The sequence below is a fragment of the Mycteria americana genome, chromosome 17, assembly GCF_035582795.1.
Source record: "Mycteria americana isolate JAX WOST 10 ecotype Jacksonville Zoo and Gardens chromosome 17, USCA_MyAme_1.0, whole genome shotgun sequence".
NCBI classification, from domain to species: Eukaryota; Metazoa; Chordata; class Aves; order Ciconiiformes; family Ciconiidae; genus Mycteria; species Mycteria americana.
The window spans coordinates 9,152,346-9,166,838 of record NC_134381.1 but is presented as its reverse complement, the minus strand read 5'-3'; the positions used below and the strand labels follow the sequence as shown (position 1 = coordinate 9,166,838).

The 14,493-nt window shown below is 37.9% G+C and overlaps 1 protein-coding gene across 2 annotated transcripts in view; it reads left to right on the top strand.

Annotated features, from left to right (window-relative positions):
- AK8 (adenylate kinase 8) overlaps positions 1-14,493 on the top strand; it is a 73,124-nt gene that overhangs the window by 9,824 nt on the left and 48,807 nt on the right. For both annotated transcript variants that reach the window (XM_075519743.1, XM_075519744.1), the window contains exons 5-7: positions 3,766-3,834; positions 12,314-12,395; positions 14,030-14,101. In XM_075519743.1, coding sequence (XP_075375858.1) covers positions 3,766-3,834; positions 12,314-12,395; positions 14,030-14,101 — 223 coding nt within the window. The remainder of the gene's footprint in view (positions 1-3,765; positions 3,835-12,313; positions 12,396-14,029; positions 14,102-14,493) is intronic.

Here is a 14,493-nt window from a genome sequence, read left to right as displayed (position 1 = left end):
TTTATACTGTCTTTAATATAACCAGGGCATTAAAAAGTTGTAGTCCTGGCCAAAGCAATTTAATAATAGAAAGAGGAAAAGCAGGAACTAAGACTGTGTTTTTGAAAGTCTGGTGTGAAGATCATATAACGCAATTTAATGTTGTTAGAGGAACGTTTCATGCATATAAGGTTACTGTGGCTAAATTAACCCCAGTGCCAAAGGTCGTTCATTTTTAGGTCAGTAGGCCAATGTTACTAGATCTGGACAAACGCTGCAAAAAGGTCCACAAATGTTTGTTCACATATTTTACTTACTTATCTTTGGCCAAGCTTTCATCTCTTTTGTGTTCACTTCCAGTGAACATTAAAGCATTTGAGTTTTCCTGGCACAAGAATTCATGGAAGGTGTATGTAAAATATGTGATTATTCTCTGAAGCTCAATTTTTAAAATTGGACATGCAATCATTCACTAACACACACCTGGCCACTTACTAATGAGCACAGCTCAGGTAGTGAATTTTAAATATTGACTGTTCAAAGCAAAATGTGATCATTCTGCATGTAAAAATATTCCAAAAAGGAGTCAAATATTTTTGAATATTCAATAAATTTGAAGAACCATGAGCTATCAATAAATATTCCATGAACAGAAAAAGAGGCTACATTTTTGGATAAATCATTGCAAATTATTCCCTCATCTCTAGTTATTATGATGTTAATAGGAAGCACCTTCAGGTTTTTCCTATAGTGGAATCTAATGATGAGCTATTGCATGTTTCACTTTTCCTGTTAACTGGATAAAATAAGAAGTTGAAACAACTGTGGTAATTGTGGGCTTATGGGATGGGTGTGCTCTTAATGCTATACTAAATTGCAGTTAAGGTGTTTGCACACTACATAAAGACTTAAAACTACCTTACAGTTGCATCACATCCCTGTGCTTTTTAAGAAGAAATATAATAGAAGAGAGGAAAACCGAAGGCATCCTTATCTATGCACGTTCAGCATTCTAATCTATTTCAGGACAAGCCACTACTAAGGAACAAATAGGAACTGTTCCAGTCTTGTGTATACATAAAAAACCCCAGCCTTTCATGTGTATGTATCTAACAAGCTAAATCTAAACATTCAAGATTTTCAAAATACTAAACCCAATTTCTTAAAACTTGATGGTTTTTCTCTCTGAGGTGCAAACTAAGTCAGAAGTTCTTAGCTGTTGCTGTTTTCAGGACAAATATATCCAAATCTTCCAATGGAAATGTCTAGGGAAAGCGCTCCCCCCCCTCCCCCCCGGCAACAAAAAGTGTGGCGGTTTTATGAAAAGATCGCAAAAACATAACTCTGAGTAGGTCAGGCATGTAAGATGAGATATTATGTCCCTGAAATAACATGGAATGTTTAAAATTAATCAGGAATGAGTACAGTTTTTCAGCAGTATGGAAATAGTGATTAAACCCGTGTGTATAGGAAAGTGGTCTGGACATAAAATACCCTGGCTTTTGGAAGGTTTAACAATTCAGGCAGCAGGTCTTTCCATTAACTGAACTGGATGTTGGGACAGACTCGGAGTGCCTGAGATAAGACACAGTTCTGCAGTTACCAAATGTATGTTCATTGTCCATTATTGCAGATTTCTGGGAGGTGAAGTCCCATCTACCAGGCTCATGATATATTTATGTGAGTGTTTATGAGAGAGAAATTATAAATGTGCTATCTGATACGTATTAAATTTAATGATTTCTAGTTGAATAATTAGGCATTCTACAAGCAACCTATTGAAAATGATTTTGTAGGCCATGGCTCAGTAGGAGGAAAACTGACCAGGAAATGAGACTGGAATTGAGCCACAGAGAGCAGAAGGAACTAAAACACTGAAATACCCGCATGTGTGTCCTTGATTTTTTTTTTGTGCGATAAACCCCGCTCAAAAGAGAGGACTAAGAATATCACTGCACTGAAAGAAGGTAGTATAATTTTGGTTTAAATTGGTTTGGCAAGGCTCAGCAGAGTGGACCCCCAGCAGTCGCTAGCCTGTCTTGACGTGACACATCAAAGAAGTAAGCAAGACGCTAGCTCTTTCTGATAGCAGCATGATGCACCTTTGGAAGGTGACAGGCTCAAAGCCACAGACCCAGGCTCCAGCAGCGAGAGGCTGCAGGAGGCTTTGAGGCACCACCCTATGGGACCTGCTGACTTTCAAGAAACACAGCAATTTCTTTCCCTTATTCTCTTTTACCTGCTTGAATGTTGTCTTATGAATGGCTGATATTAGGAAAGGCACTGAGAACTGGGGACAGTAGAGACAAACAAAACAAGAAAACCCACTGCCTGACTGGGCCACCTTGTCTGTTCCACAGCCAGCCGAGGACTGGTCTCTTTTGCGTATTCTGGAGTGCTTGCTCCACTCTAAAGTGATGTGTGGTAGCGTTTCCACCACTCTTGGTGAAGTTGTTTCATGATCTAATGAAGAAGATTGTTATGAAATCTTTTCGCATAGTTAGTCACGCTTTCATTATATCTATCTACATTCTTTAGTATAACATAAGCCTGCAGAAATGTTCTTTTTTTTTATGATTATATCCTTCAGAGTGTTTGGTTAGAAAAAGAGATGGGAACCCCCAATATGCAGAACTGCATGGAACAGAGTCAAGCACACATCGTTAAGTGAAAGATAATTTTTTGACTTGGGAAGTAGAGAATCTGACTGCAGAATTTTTTCCGAGTACTGATTTTACCAATAATGACAAAATGAATGAGACTGAGACAAGGCATTTAGTCAAATGATTAACAGCTGCTATGAGTGGCGTGGCCAAAGGTTTAGACTTGATTATCAAGTTTAACTGCCTAACATAGAGTTTGTTCAAACAAGTTCAGCATAAAATGAAGGCCTAAATTAACAAGATAGTGAAGAAAATTCTTACAAGAAGAAAAGAAGGGTATTGTTAATTTCTTGTCAGGAAATCTACAGTAATAATGGAAGAAATACTATGGGGGGGAAAGAACTGCTAAATCTGTAGAGGAACTTTGTTCTTCTGTCAGATAGCAAATACTATCTTACAAAATTGCTTCTGTCAGATAGCAAATACTATCAAGATATGGGCAAAGTAATAGTCACAGAGAGAAACAGCACTTCTGAAAGTCTTGGCACACGCAGTTTGAATCCCATTTGATCGTCCTGAGTTTAAAAATAAACTAACTTTGACATTAAAATGAACTTTGACATTAAAATGAACTTTGACATTAAAATGAACTTTGACATTAAAATGAACTTTAAATAAACTTTCTGGATGATGAAAGAGTGAGAGTTACTTGAAACTATGAAACAAATCTCCTGAAAATCAGACTCTGTTATTTGTTCTGTGTTTGAGATTCTGCTTGTCTCATAGGATAGCTGTTAAGATCACTAATGCTGAGTCCACTGACATATGAAGCAGTAGTGGGTCAGACACTTGTGGTAAAAAGGACTACTTGTGGATGTGATGTTCTTTGCAGGTTTGATGTCCAATGTGTGTGATAGTGTGCAAAACTTGGCACTGCTTCCATGTTCAGTGTGTAAAAAGCATGGATGTAGGCTTCGTGTTCAGCTTACCTTTAACACTGATTTTTGTGCCCTTATTAACTCTCTGGTATATTATGTTAGTGACCTGGGACTTGTGCAGATTTATTTACTTATTTATTTTTAAGAAGACATCTCAGTTCACCTTTAACCGGAATATGCCTGCATGGTAAAATCCCTTTTGAACTCAATTGTGAATATTCAGCCTTTTTTTGTTCTTTCTTTAGAAAATTCCCAACGCGCTTTGGGCCAATCTGATCCAGGAACGTCTGTCAAACGTGGACTGCATCAAACAAGTAAGAATTGCTCCTTAGAGGGCCGGTGGATAAGCACTTACACAACTCGTGCATAGTAGTTAGCATTCTGAGTCCTGAGCAGAGGAGGGAATGGGGGCAAATCATTGGGGGCTCTGGAGCGGATTGCTTTCTTGAACATCAGCAGAGGGAGTTTGGAGCTTTATTAACAGGATAAAGGGGAGGATGAGAGTATGCATATGCTAATCTGCTAGCACAGAGATGATCAAAGGCTGAACAAGCATAGCTTTGTTGATTGCCTGGGGCAACTGGCAGAGTTATAGTGGACAAAACAGATAAACAGAAAATATATAAAAATCAATATGTTGAGTTAAGATTTTAAGTCTTATTGAGGAAAGGGGGGAAAAGTCTGACATTATTCATATCAATTTTCTTTATTTCTCATTGTGTCTTTTCTTCTTCCTGTTTTATGAAAAACTGCATTTGAATATACTCTCTTCCAGGTAATAATTAATATGTTCACTCTTAGTTTACACAAAAAGGCAAGTGAACAGGTTTAGCTGTATTCAAAGATGTGTGGCTTCGCCCGCCGTGTGCTTAGCCTTAATGTAAGTAGAGACTTTCAACGCAGAACCAAAAGAGAACTTAAGTAGATTAATACTGGTTGAAGTTAATGTCTAGACTCAAGGAAAGCAAAATCTCTTTTATGTGTTTCCTTTAAAATCTCAGGTGTTGTTATGGTTTATTGAGTCCATAATCAGCCCATTATAAGGGGCTGACTTGTAAGAGACATACTAATCTAATGGATAAAACCCTGTTTCTAAACAGTGCCAAAATACAGACTGCACATTATTTGGTGTACTTCTTGAGAGGAAATAGTCCAGTCCAGAATAGGTGTTACGTTCATGAAGGACTAAACAGCTTTTTTCAGATAAATAGTATGCGTTTTCAGAACAGTCACTCTGTCACACCCACACCTTTGGGTCAGAGGATAACTAGTACTTCCTGACCTCATAGAGATATTGCAAGGCTTATAGTTTTATTAAAATCTGTTGCTTCTCAACATCACCATAATCTACCTTGTTGGTTGAATAAAGCAGGGCTGGTAATTAACGTTTCATTGAACTGTGAAAATTGCTTCCTAAAGCTTCTTAGCATTAGGCACTGAAAGAAACTGGAAATGCTGAAAACCTTGTGTCTTGTGCTTCTTTCTCTGTCTCCATGATTTTTGGTGTAGCCTGCAATGATCCGCAGACTGGATCCTTCCATTCATGTAAACCAAAATCATCCTGGGGGCTGGGCCGTTGCCTTGTAGTTCTTAAGATGGTAATTCTGTAGCGCGGAGGTGTCTATAGGTGCAGAGAAACATCAATGAAACTAGCAAGAAGAATTGAAAAAATTTTCTGCCCCTGATTGAAGGTTTCGGCTTTTAGAACTCAATGTGAATGATTGCCAAAGAAGTCTTCATGTGCTTCAGTGCAAAGTCAACTATCTTAGCTTAAGCCACTGATGGAAGTGGCTTTCAATGGTCCTACCTTGTGTAAGCAAGATCAGATGGTCAATTACAGTGTATGAACTGCAGAAAGGATAACTTGATCAGGATGGTAATGAATAGCTGGAGATGTAATCTCTTAAATTGTTCCTGCCTGAGAGGTTTGCTAGAGGACATCTGTCTGTGTCATATTTCTATTGCGAGCATATAGCTGTAGCAAAATAGGTAGTATGCTGGTCTCTCTAAGCGGTAGCTTAGAACTAGCAATAGCTAAACTTCAACCTATCCCATTATCTAATCCACTGGTCACATGAGAATTTAATTTAGAATGCTACCTGCTGGTGTTTAATGTTACCGAGAAAAGTCATTAAGCTAAAAGAAACCTTTCCTTGCCCAGCTAATCTTGTTCTTTTGCCAGGTCATAGAAGAGTGCATGACAGTGCCCTTGTTTGCATGACAGTGCCCTTGTTTGCATGACAGTGCCCTTGTTTGCATTGAGAAGTATCTTGTTATAAAAGTCCTTCCTTTTCCATCAGTAGAGAAAGCTCTGAAGGAGTAAAAATAAGTTAATGTGGGTGATTTTTGAACAGTTCATTGCATTTTTAGCTAAATCCAGGTTTAACAAGACACTGTAACAAAAATCTGGGGTGCATTATTGGCTCCCATACATATTTACAAATGACAGTCTAGGAATCTTCTTCCCTCAAAGAAATGTGAGTAATTGTTTTTATGCAGGGAAATTCATGAAACAGAAACCTAGCTCATCTCTAAATTATTCTAGATTTATACCAGATATAAATCCCATTGACATTCATGTGGTTGAATTCCTGCAACTTTGGAGTAACATAGTGATGAGGTGAACCCTGCGCTTTTCAACTACACCAGTATTTGCTTTCATGGGCAATTACCAAGATGTTAGGATTTTAAAATGTACTGGCAACTCTAAACTGTGAAGTGTGGATTTTTCTGATGCCCACTCCTGCCTTCTTTCCGCTTACCGTGAACTAATAAAATCTACTTTGCTATACAGATCAGACACAGGTTTTAGGCAAAATGCACCCTGCTGTTAGTTCAAGCTCTTTTTTCTTCCTAAACCTTGCTGTTGTTTTTCTTTGAATTCCCTTCCTATGCTGGTACGATCGAGGCCTGGGAAGACTGTGGAAGAATTTTCTAGTTCATTATGTAGAAGGACATGACCCCCTCCCCTTCTTTTCCAAATGGACCGTTTTTTTGTGGTTTAGGATCCTGTGTTTCTTCCTCCTTGCTTCATTATCTGGGAGATTGAAACAATGATTTTTGGATCCTTAGCAAGAAAGGAGTAAAGAGATTGGCAGAAAACCTAAGGGTTATCAATTTTTCTCTACAAAATACTGTACACCTTACGCCATAATTGATCTATTAGTTCTGAATTTGCAAAGTAGAATTAAACTTTTGCATTGCTAGACACTGTGCTTTAATTATATGGGTCTGGTTTCCCTTGAAGGTCTTTTTAGTTGAACTATTTTATGTATTTATTATTTAGCACTCCAGATCAAATATCTGGTAGTATTTAATGCATTTGTTTATCTGTACTAAGAATTTACAGGACTTAGGCCTTTCAATTTGCAGGAGAACCTGTTTAAAACATGCATGTGGTGTACCATCTTGATCATTTTTGTGGCATTTTGAATTAAAGAGTGTAGCTGAGGAACACTTGAGAAACCAGTATTGTCAGCTCTGGATATACTAGCAAATAAGCAGCAAAAAAAGGCTATGAATGTCAACATTTTTTATGTAAGCAGTGCAATGAGATATCGTGGATATACAGCAAGCCAGGTGATTGTATGATTTACTACCTTGTCCTTGTGGCAAGATGTGGAACATCTATCTCAAGTGAAACTTCTCCTCTAGTGAGTATGTTTAAAATATCTTTAAACCTGTAGAAATGAAAGTAAGTTAGAAAGATGATAAACCCAAGAGAGAAGCTGCTCTTCTGATTGCTAACTGCTAGGCTTTAGGCTGGTTTCAGTCCCCAAACACAGCCCCCCTCAGCTTAACACTAACAGCTTCTCTGGTTGGGCTACTAGTAGTTAGCAGGTAGGATAGGGAAGATGCCAGGGCACCCCTGGTATTTGCAATAGTTTTGATTAAATATTTTCTCACATGGTCTCTCAAAGGTAGTAGTTGCTGGCGCCATCTGTCCTCTACTGCTGTCTGGAGGAGAGCTGTTAGATGGCAGTAGTTGCTGTAAACTAGCAAGTAGGTGAATGACTTCAGTTTAGGGCTTTTATAACAGTAGCTCTAAAACCTCTCCAACGTGCTTATTTGTTCACATAAGTCTCTTTGCCTGATTAAAAGAAGGTATGTTTTCAACAGCTAATTTTTCCAATGTTTGTTGCGATATTGTTAAAGTGAGTTTTACTAACCATCAGTGTGTAAGAAAAATCCTTTGCGCTCCAAAGGCTGCATCCACCCTACGCTTTTTTTTGCCCCGTGCTTTCTATAATTGTTGGCATGGTTCTAGCTCTCCTTTTAATAGTGAGGGAAGGATCCCTCAGTGACTGTTATTTTAAGTATTAGGTCATGTAAACTCTGAGTAAGGTGACGAGATGGTTAAAATGCCAGCAGCTGCACAGTGTCCTGCCTACATTTTATGTTCCTGTTATTATCACCAGCAACACTGAATCAGTGCTGGATGTGTTATGGAACTAGGGGGGAAAAAGCCCTTTATAAAGCTTTCAGCTTGCTGACATTCAGCAAGAATGGAGTGGATGTTATTGGTCTAGTTCAGGTTTCAGCTATTTTTAGGAAAAACACATAACTAACTTTTCAAAGTTGTGATGGTTATTAAAAATGTTTTAATTAATAGATAGTAATTCATGGTCACTGAAACTTCCTCACATTGTGTATGTCTTTTCCATTTGAAAGAGGATCTTTAATTGCAATATTTTCCTTGTGTGATTGGAAATAGAATTAATACTGTGGATTTTGTACTTCATTGAACAGATTTATGCCATTTCTCTCAAAGCATGAGTCAGCATTTTTTTCTGAGACTGTTAATAGATTAGGAGCAGTATGTTGGACTACAGTACCACCAGCTGTTTGTTTTATTTCTCCTTGTGGTGTCATTGGCTTGGCATTAATTGTACAGCTTTCATCCCACTGACAGTAGGAATACAGAATTTTTTGTGCTATTGTTTTGACACTCACAAGTTTATAGATGTCACAGGCATTCTCTAAGGAGAACATTTTTATTGATCAACAGCTCTGCTGAGACTCTGTGTTGTGTGTTCTTCTAATACAAATGTAGTTAGGACTGCAAGGGATCAGACAAGTAGGTGTTCCAGCATACGCAGAAAACTTATGGCAAGCATTACATTAGAACCTGGGACTTGTGAAGCCAATATGAAGACTTTTCATCTTACAGGGTTAGTACACATTGGTTGCGGCACCTCTGACTGCTGGTGTTGTGGAAGGAATTTATAGAACTGGGAAAGACTAGTGAAGAGAGTGCTACACGATGAATTTGTGAGAGAGCAAGCTGAGCAACCTCACTCATGTCTTAGGACCATTTAGAAACTAAGCTTAGGCCAGTGATTCACATGAGTAGTGGCAGAATTACTTTTGACTGGTATTAAACTGTTCAGAAGGGTAGTGGCTATCCTTGAAAGGGAAGGCAAAGAGAGCAATGGCGATTCGTTCTTTTTGGTTTTACCTTGGCAGATAAAGATCATCATGTCGTCTCTGTGAAACTCCATGCAAGGATAGTGGTGTTACATAGATTTATCTGGGGAGAGAATCTGCCTATTCGCCATCTTTTTTTCCAAGAAGAATGTGGCTTTTTTTTTTAATAGCTTTGCAGCTTACTCAACCTACAAAAATAACGTGGGGAATAAAAGGTTTCTTTCTAATGGGAAATTTGGTAAAGTTGGAGCTTCTTCCATCAACCATGCTGCTAATGTTGATGGACTGCAGGAGTTGGATTGACAGTATTTCTACTGCATTCCTCAGTCTGCTGTTTTCTGAAAATCTCAGAAATTTTAGATCCATACTGGCAAAGCTATTACTGAAATTATTTTTTTGCATTATTGTCTGTCCCCTTTCTTCAGACGAGAGTGAAAGGCAGGTAATACTTTTTCAAAAATACTGAATGATGATGTGGAAAAACTGTTGTGATGAGCCATTTTCCTAAAGGCAACAGTATTAATGACCTTTGATCTTTATGCTTGTGGCAGAGATTTCTTTCAGACGTGCCACGTAATTCAGCATTATTTCTTTGCACTATCCCTTTTCATTATTCTAAGGCAGTGTCAAGTTTGGATTCTGTAATTTAAAAAAAAAATTGAGACTGTGCAGGTCAAATAACAAGAGAGAACTGAATACCCAAGTCATTATTATTGGGGTGGAAAGTGTGAAAGCATGTAGGCTTGGTATTATAGATGAGAGTAGTGCCAGCAAAGGAATGAGATTTACATTTGGGAATGACCTTCGCATTTCCTTTTCTCCAGATTCCTTAAATTTGAGAGGAAAGTGATGGCTTTGAAAGTACTTCCTTGTTGCTGACTTTCAGCATGGCATGGGTCTCTAAGGAGCACTTCACCTGGCATTAAGGCAACAGCAGAATGCTGTATTTACAGCAGTCTTCGTGTGGGAAAGGATTGAGGTTTCCAGCTGAAAGAGAGGGAACAGTGACCACGGAGTAAAGGCACCATGGAATTACTCACTTTTAGCCTTTGTTCCACCCTTGATGAGATAAGGTGCAATCCATGCATGGATGTAAGGTTACTGCTATCAAGAACAAAAAATAGATGGCTTCTTAAAGAAACAAATTTACCATGTGAAGTTACTAATTACACTTTAATGATAGTCAGGAGGGCAAAAAGGACCGTGTTTGCATAAAGCATGATAGGCATATTTTAAGTCAGGTCTTGCTCTGCTGTGTCTTGCTTCCTCTTGCTTCGTTCCCAAGCCACACTCCCTTTTTACTTTTTTTTTCTTTCCTTTTTTTTTTTTTTTTTATCTGTGACATCTGCTTGGAGCTTGTCCCTCCTGTGATACCATACTACTTGCAGCTGTTCAGACCTCCAGCTCTGAGCTGTGCATGGGGTGCCCTGAGCATACGGCCTTTTTGATGTGTGATAAAACAGAACCAAGCCACTGGGGGTATGGAGAGGGAATGCAGCAGAATATCAATAAACCTGTTCTGAACAAAGCTGCAGCTCTGTGGTGGAATAGGCATTTCACTGAAGTGTCAAGTAGATGGATAATGTATTCTAATTAGGGACTGACTGATACCCTGGAACTCAGAGACCTTTGGAAATAAGATCCGAAATGCTAACTATTTTTGTAGTGTGTATTTATTTTGCATTTGTTTAATGCCTTAAAACATATTTGTTGCATGAAGCTATTTACTGAGCTATGTTTTCTTACATTGCAAAAACTTTTAGCTATAAAATTGCTTATTGCCTGTTTTAAGGACCTTTGAAATTTGTATATAAACCTCTTGAAGTTTGCTATACATTGTTAAAATACAATACTGTGTTTACTGCCTGTTGCTCAGTATGTCATTTTGAGCAATAAGCTGTAGTGACATCAGAAGCAATGGTGTTGTGGGGTGGGGTTTTTTTGTTTTTTTGTTTTGTTTTGTTTTAGTTTCCAAAAGTGTTGCACTTGGAGTAGAGAAAATGAGCCAGATTTGTAGTCTGTGTAAACTGGCATAGATTTATTTGCTTCAGACCTCTGATGCCATTTCTCCCTAGAAGGGGATCTGGGCCTATATATATATATATATGTTGTACAGGCACAATATATTCAGAATTAGTGCTGAAGTTCCTAGCATACCACTAAAAATATTGTGCAGCCTCGCCTCCTGCAAGTCCCAAGGGATAAATTGATTTCTCAGCACCTGTGTGACCTTAGACAGTGGTTCATTCTAATTTGATAGAGCAAACACTGAGAGTGGCAAAAATGGCTTGCAGTTACTTGAGTCTCTTATTTTCTACAGATATCAGCAGGATGACATGTTCCTGAAACCAGGCTAATTAAGGAATTTTAAATAGTCTACTCTATTTTCTTGTATAATTGGAATGTCCCAATTTCCTCCTACAGAAGTCATGGAGATAAGTTTCCCTGAAATACTTCTAAAACCTTTGGACCCCATACTGACAGAGCTTCAAATTTATGTGGGAGATGATAATGATTGCTAGCTAATGCAATATTAAAATATCTTCTTTATTTCAGTACAAAGATGGTTTCCAGATTTATTGTAGTATCACAAAGTTATTTTGAGGTATAGGATATAGTGACAAGGATATGTGTGGTTAAGCAACTAATAGATAAATTAGAGAAAGTTCAGAAGATTCAGACTTGAGACTGGGAAGTGGATTAGATTTCAAATACTGCATCACACAGAAACTGAGTGAGGCTGCAGCTCTCCTACGGTATTTCACAGATCTGTAAATGTTTTTTTAAAGATGCTCAATCCAACACTTAGCTGGCTATAACAAGGACTTAAGGGAGCAAAAGGCTCTTTTTTCTTTTTTCTTTTGCTCTGTTGCTTCATTAGCTTTGGGAACGCTGGTTCCATTACTGTGAGTTTTCCTGTATAATTTAAGAAAATAATGAAAGCGTGCATATTTTCCTCAGTGTTCTTGGCATTAAATCTGTCTTTAGATTTGTTTAGCCTCTTTTTTTATACACAGTGTGGGCTGGTATCCTTTTGAATATTTCAAAACTGTAGAAATTGTTTTGGGTTGTTTTTATTCAAGATAGAATTTTCTTTTTTTTTAAGATTGAAACAAACAAAAAAATTCATTGCTACAATACATAAGTTGCCATTGCTCTGTGGCAGTGGTATTAGTGGATGCCATTTCACAAAAATATCAGTGCTCCATGTTTGCTTTCTTCTCTCACGAGCATCCATAACAAACACTGTGCTGTTGTGGGATCAGAGTGAGGTAATTTTTGTGCAAATAACACTGATATTTAATGCTAATTTTTTGGTTTTTTCTCTTCCAGGATCAATAACTGTTTCATGTTTTTGTTCAACAGGGGTGGATTTTGGAAGGCTTCCCTGAAAATCAGGAACAGGCATGGATGCTGCAATCATCTGGCATCATTCCTAGGCATGTTGGTAAGCAGTACAAGGTTTATGTGTGATTGCATCCAGTAGGAAAGACTAGAAGTGTTTCTCCCCAAAAATCCTCAATAAATTCAATACTGATACTGAAGACACCGGAGTCACCAGACAGCAGAATATTTCAGTATGGTTCAGATTCACTCAAAAACTTGAGGTAACCTGTGAGACTTTAAGCTCAGTCTTTCACACATGAACCCTTTTCTTCTTATACTTTAGAGTTCTGTAAATTCGAGACCACTCCAGCAAGTGTCTCTGAGCAGCTATATGTAGCTTTGCTTCTGTTCTAGGAGCGGGTCTAAATTTTCTCTGACTTCCATCTCTAGAAATCAGCCTTTATCTTCAGACCAAAACAATGTCTCATGTGCTAAATACAAATTCATCCTTCTGTTGAAGTAGAGAATGCAAGCTTAGCAAACTTTACTCCAGCAAGTGAAGCGAAAACATCATGATTTTAAGCTTGATCTTTCAGAGTATGGGTGGATCCTGACTTGATTTGAGAGGAAGATTTGTTTACTGGCAAAGTGCTGATAGACAAGACCTTGACAGCTGCCCTTGCCATCTAGAAGCAGCCAGTTGTCCCAAATTAATACAGTTAGAGGACCTACTTAGAATGTAAGAAATTACTACGATTGTGTGAAATACAGTGTAAAATGATAAATGTAGAGCTTGCCAGGGGATAGTGAACAGAGTGTTAGCGAACTTGATGAATTGTCACTTTGGATTTGATTTGGATGAGATTCGACTGTTAATGAAGAATTCAGAATCACTGCAATAGAGTTAGGCAAAAATGTTTAATGTCTCGTACTTGCATGTATTTTTAATATAGCTAATAACATCTGAAGTTGAGTTTTGCTCACAATTATATCTGTGCAACCAAGACCTGAATGAGAATCTTAAAGCTCAGTCTGTCTAGTTAATCAAAAAGAAGACTGAGAGGAGATGAGATTTACGGTGTATGAGTACCTTAATAGGGAGAGAAGTGTCTGAAAGAGCTATTTGATACAGAGAAGAAAGTCATAAGAGGAACTTGTTTGGAACCTGTAATCGAATGCACTGAAAATAGTAATTAAATTACAGTGTTTAACTGTGAGGATGATTAGCCAAAAGCAACCTAGGAAACTGACAGATTCTCCATCTCTTGATGCTTTCTAATCAAGTTTGAACACTTTTCTGTGAGGTTATAAAAAAATAAGTTTCACTGGTCTCACTACCAAAGTACCTGGGTGAAAAGTAATTGTTTGTGGTGTAGAAAAGAATCAGTCTCGAGTGATCTGTGGGTACTTCCATCCTAGGCTCCAGATACAATGTAAGTGAGGGAGAACCTTGCTAATTGATATGGATGACAGGGACAGCTAGTACTCATGGGTACTGGATTGGATTAATGTATATTTTATCCCACTATACTGTTTAGGAAGTGGAGCAAAATTCTGATTAAAAGTGAAGTAAAGTATTTGCAGGTAGAATAGTAGGAAAGGAGAATGAGGCAAATGTGCTTGAAACACATTCATCCATCTTTAATACTAGGATACATCTAAACAGCTACAGGAAATAAAGCATGTAACCAACAAGAGCTACACTCTTTTCTTTTTTCTTCCCTTTTTTTTTTTTTTTTTTTTTTTTGTTCCTAGTTGTGCTTTATGCTCCAGACACTGTGCTGATTGAGAGGAACAGTGGGAAAAGGCTTGATCCCTTCACAGAAGGTGCAGTATGTGTTAGTTCCTGATCTCCACTAGAAACGGGAGTGTTGCTTGGTCTCAGAAACATTGTAATACCAGTGGGATTAAACTTTAAATGGTATCCCTTTAAGAACTAGTAGGTATTTATAATTATAAATTTAAACTGTTTGGAAAAAGTATTTGTTGACATTGTGTTATTTTCTGTGCCAATAAAATATGGGAAAATGTAAAGCTCAGTATTGAGCTTGTGAACAGTAGACTATGGCAGTACAGAATATTTGAAGGTTAGATCTGTCCATATGAGCTTACATTTTGCTATGCATCTTTGCTAGATCCTTGTTTTTCTGAGGTGCAGGTATGCTTTTAGTATCTTCCATTAGATGACTGTCAAATAGACTTAGCTCTGTATTGTCTGT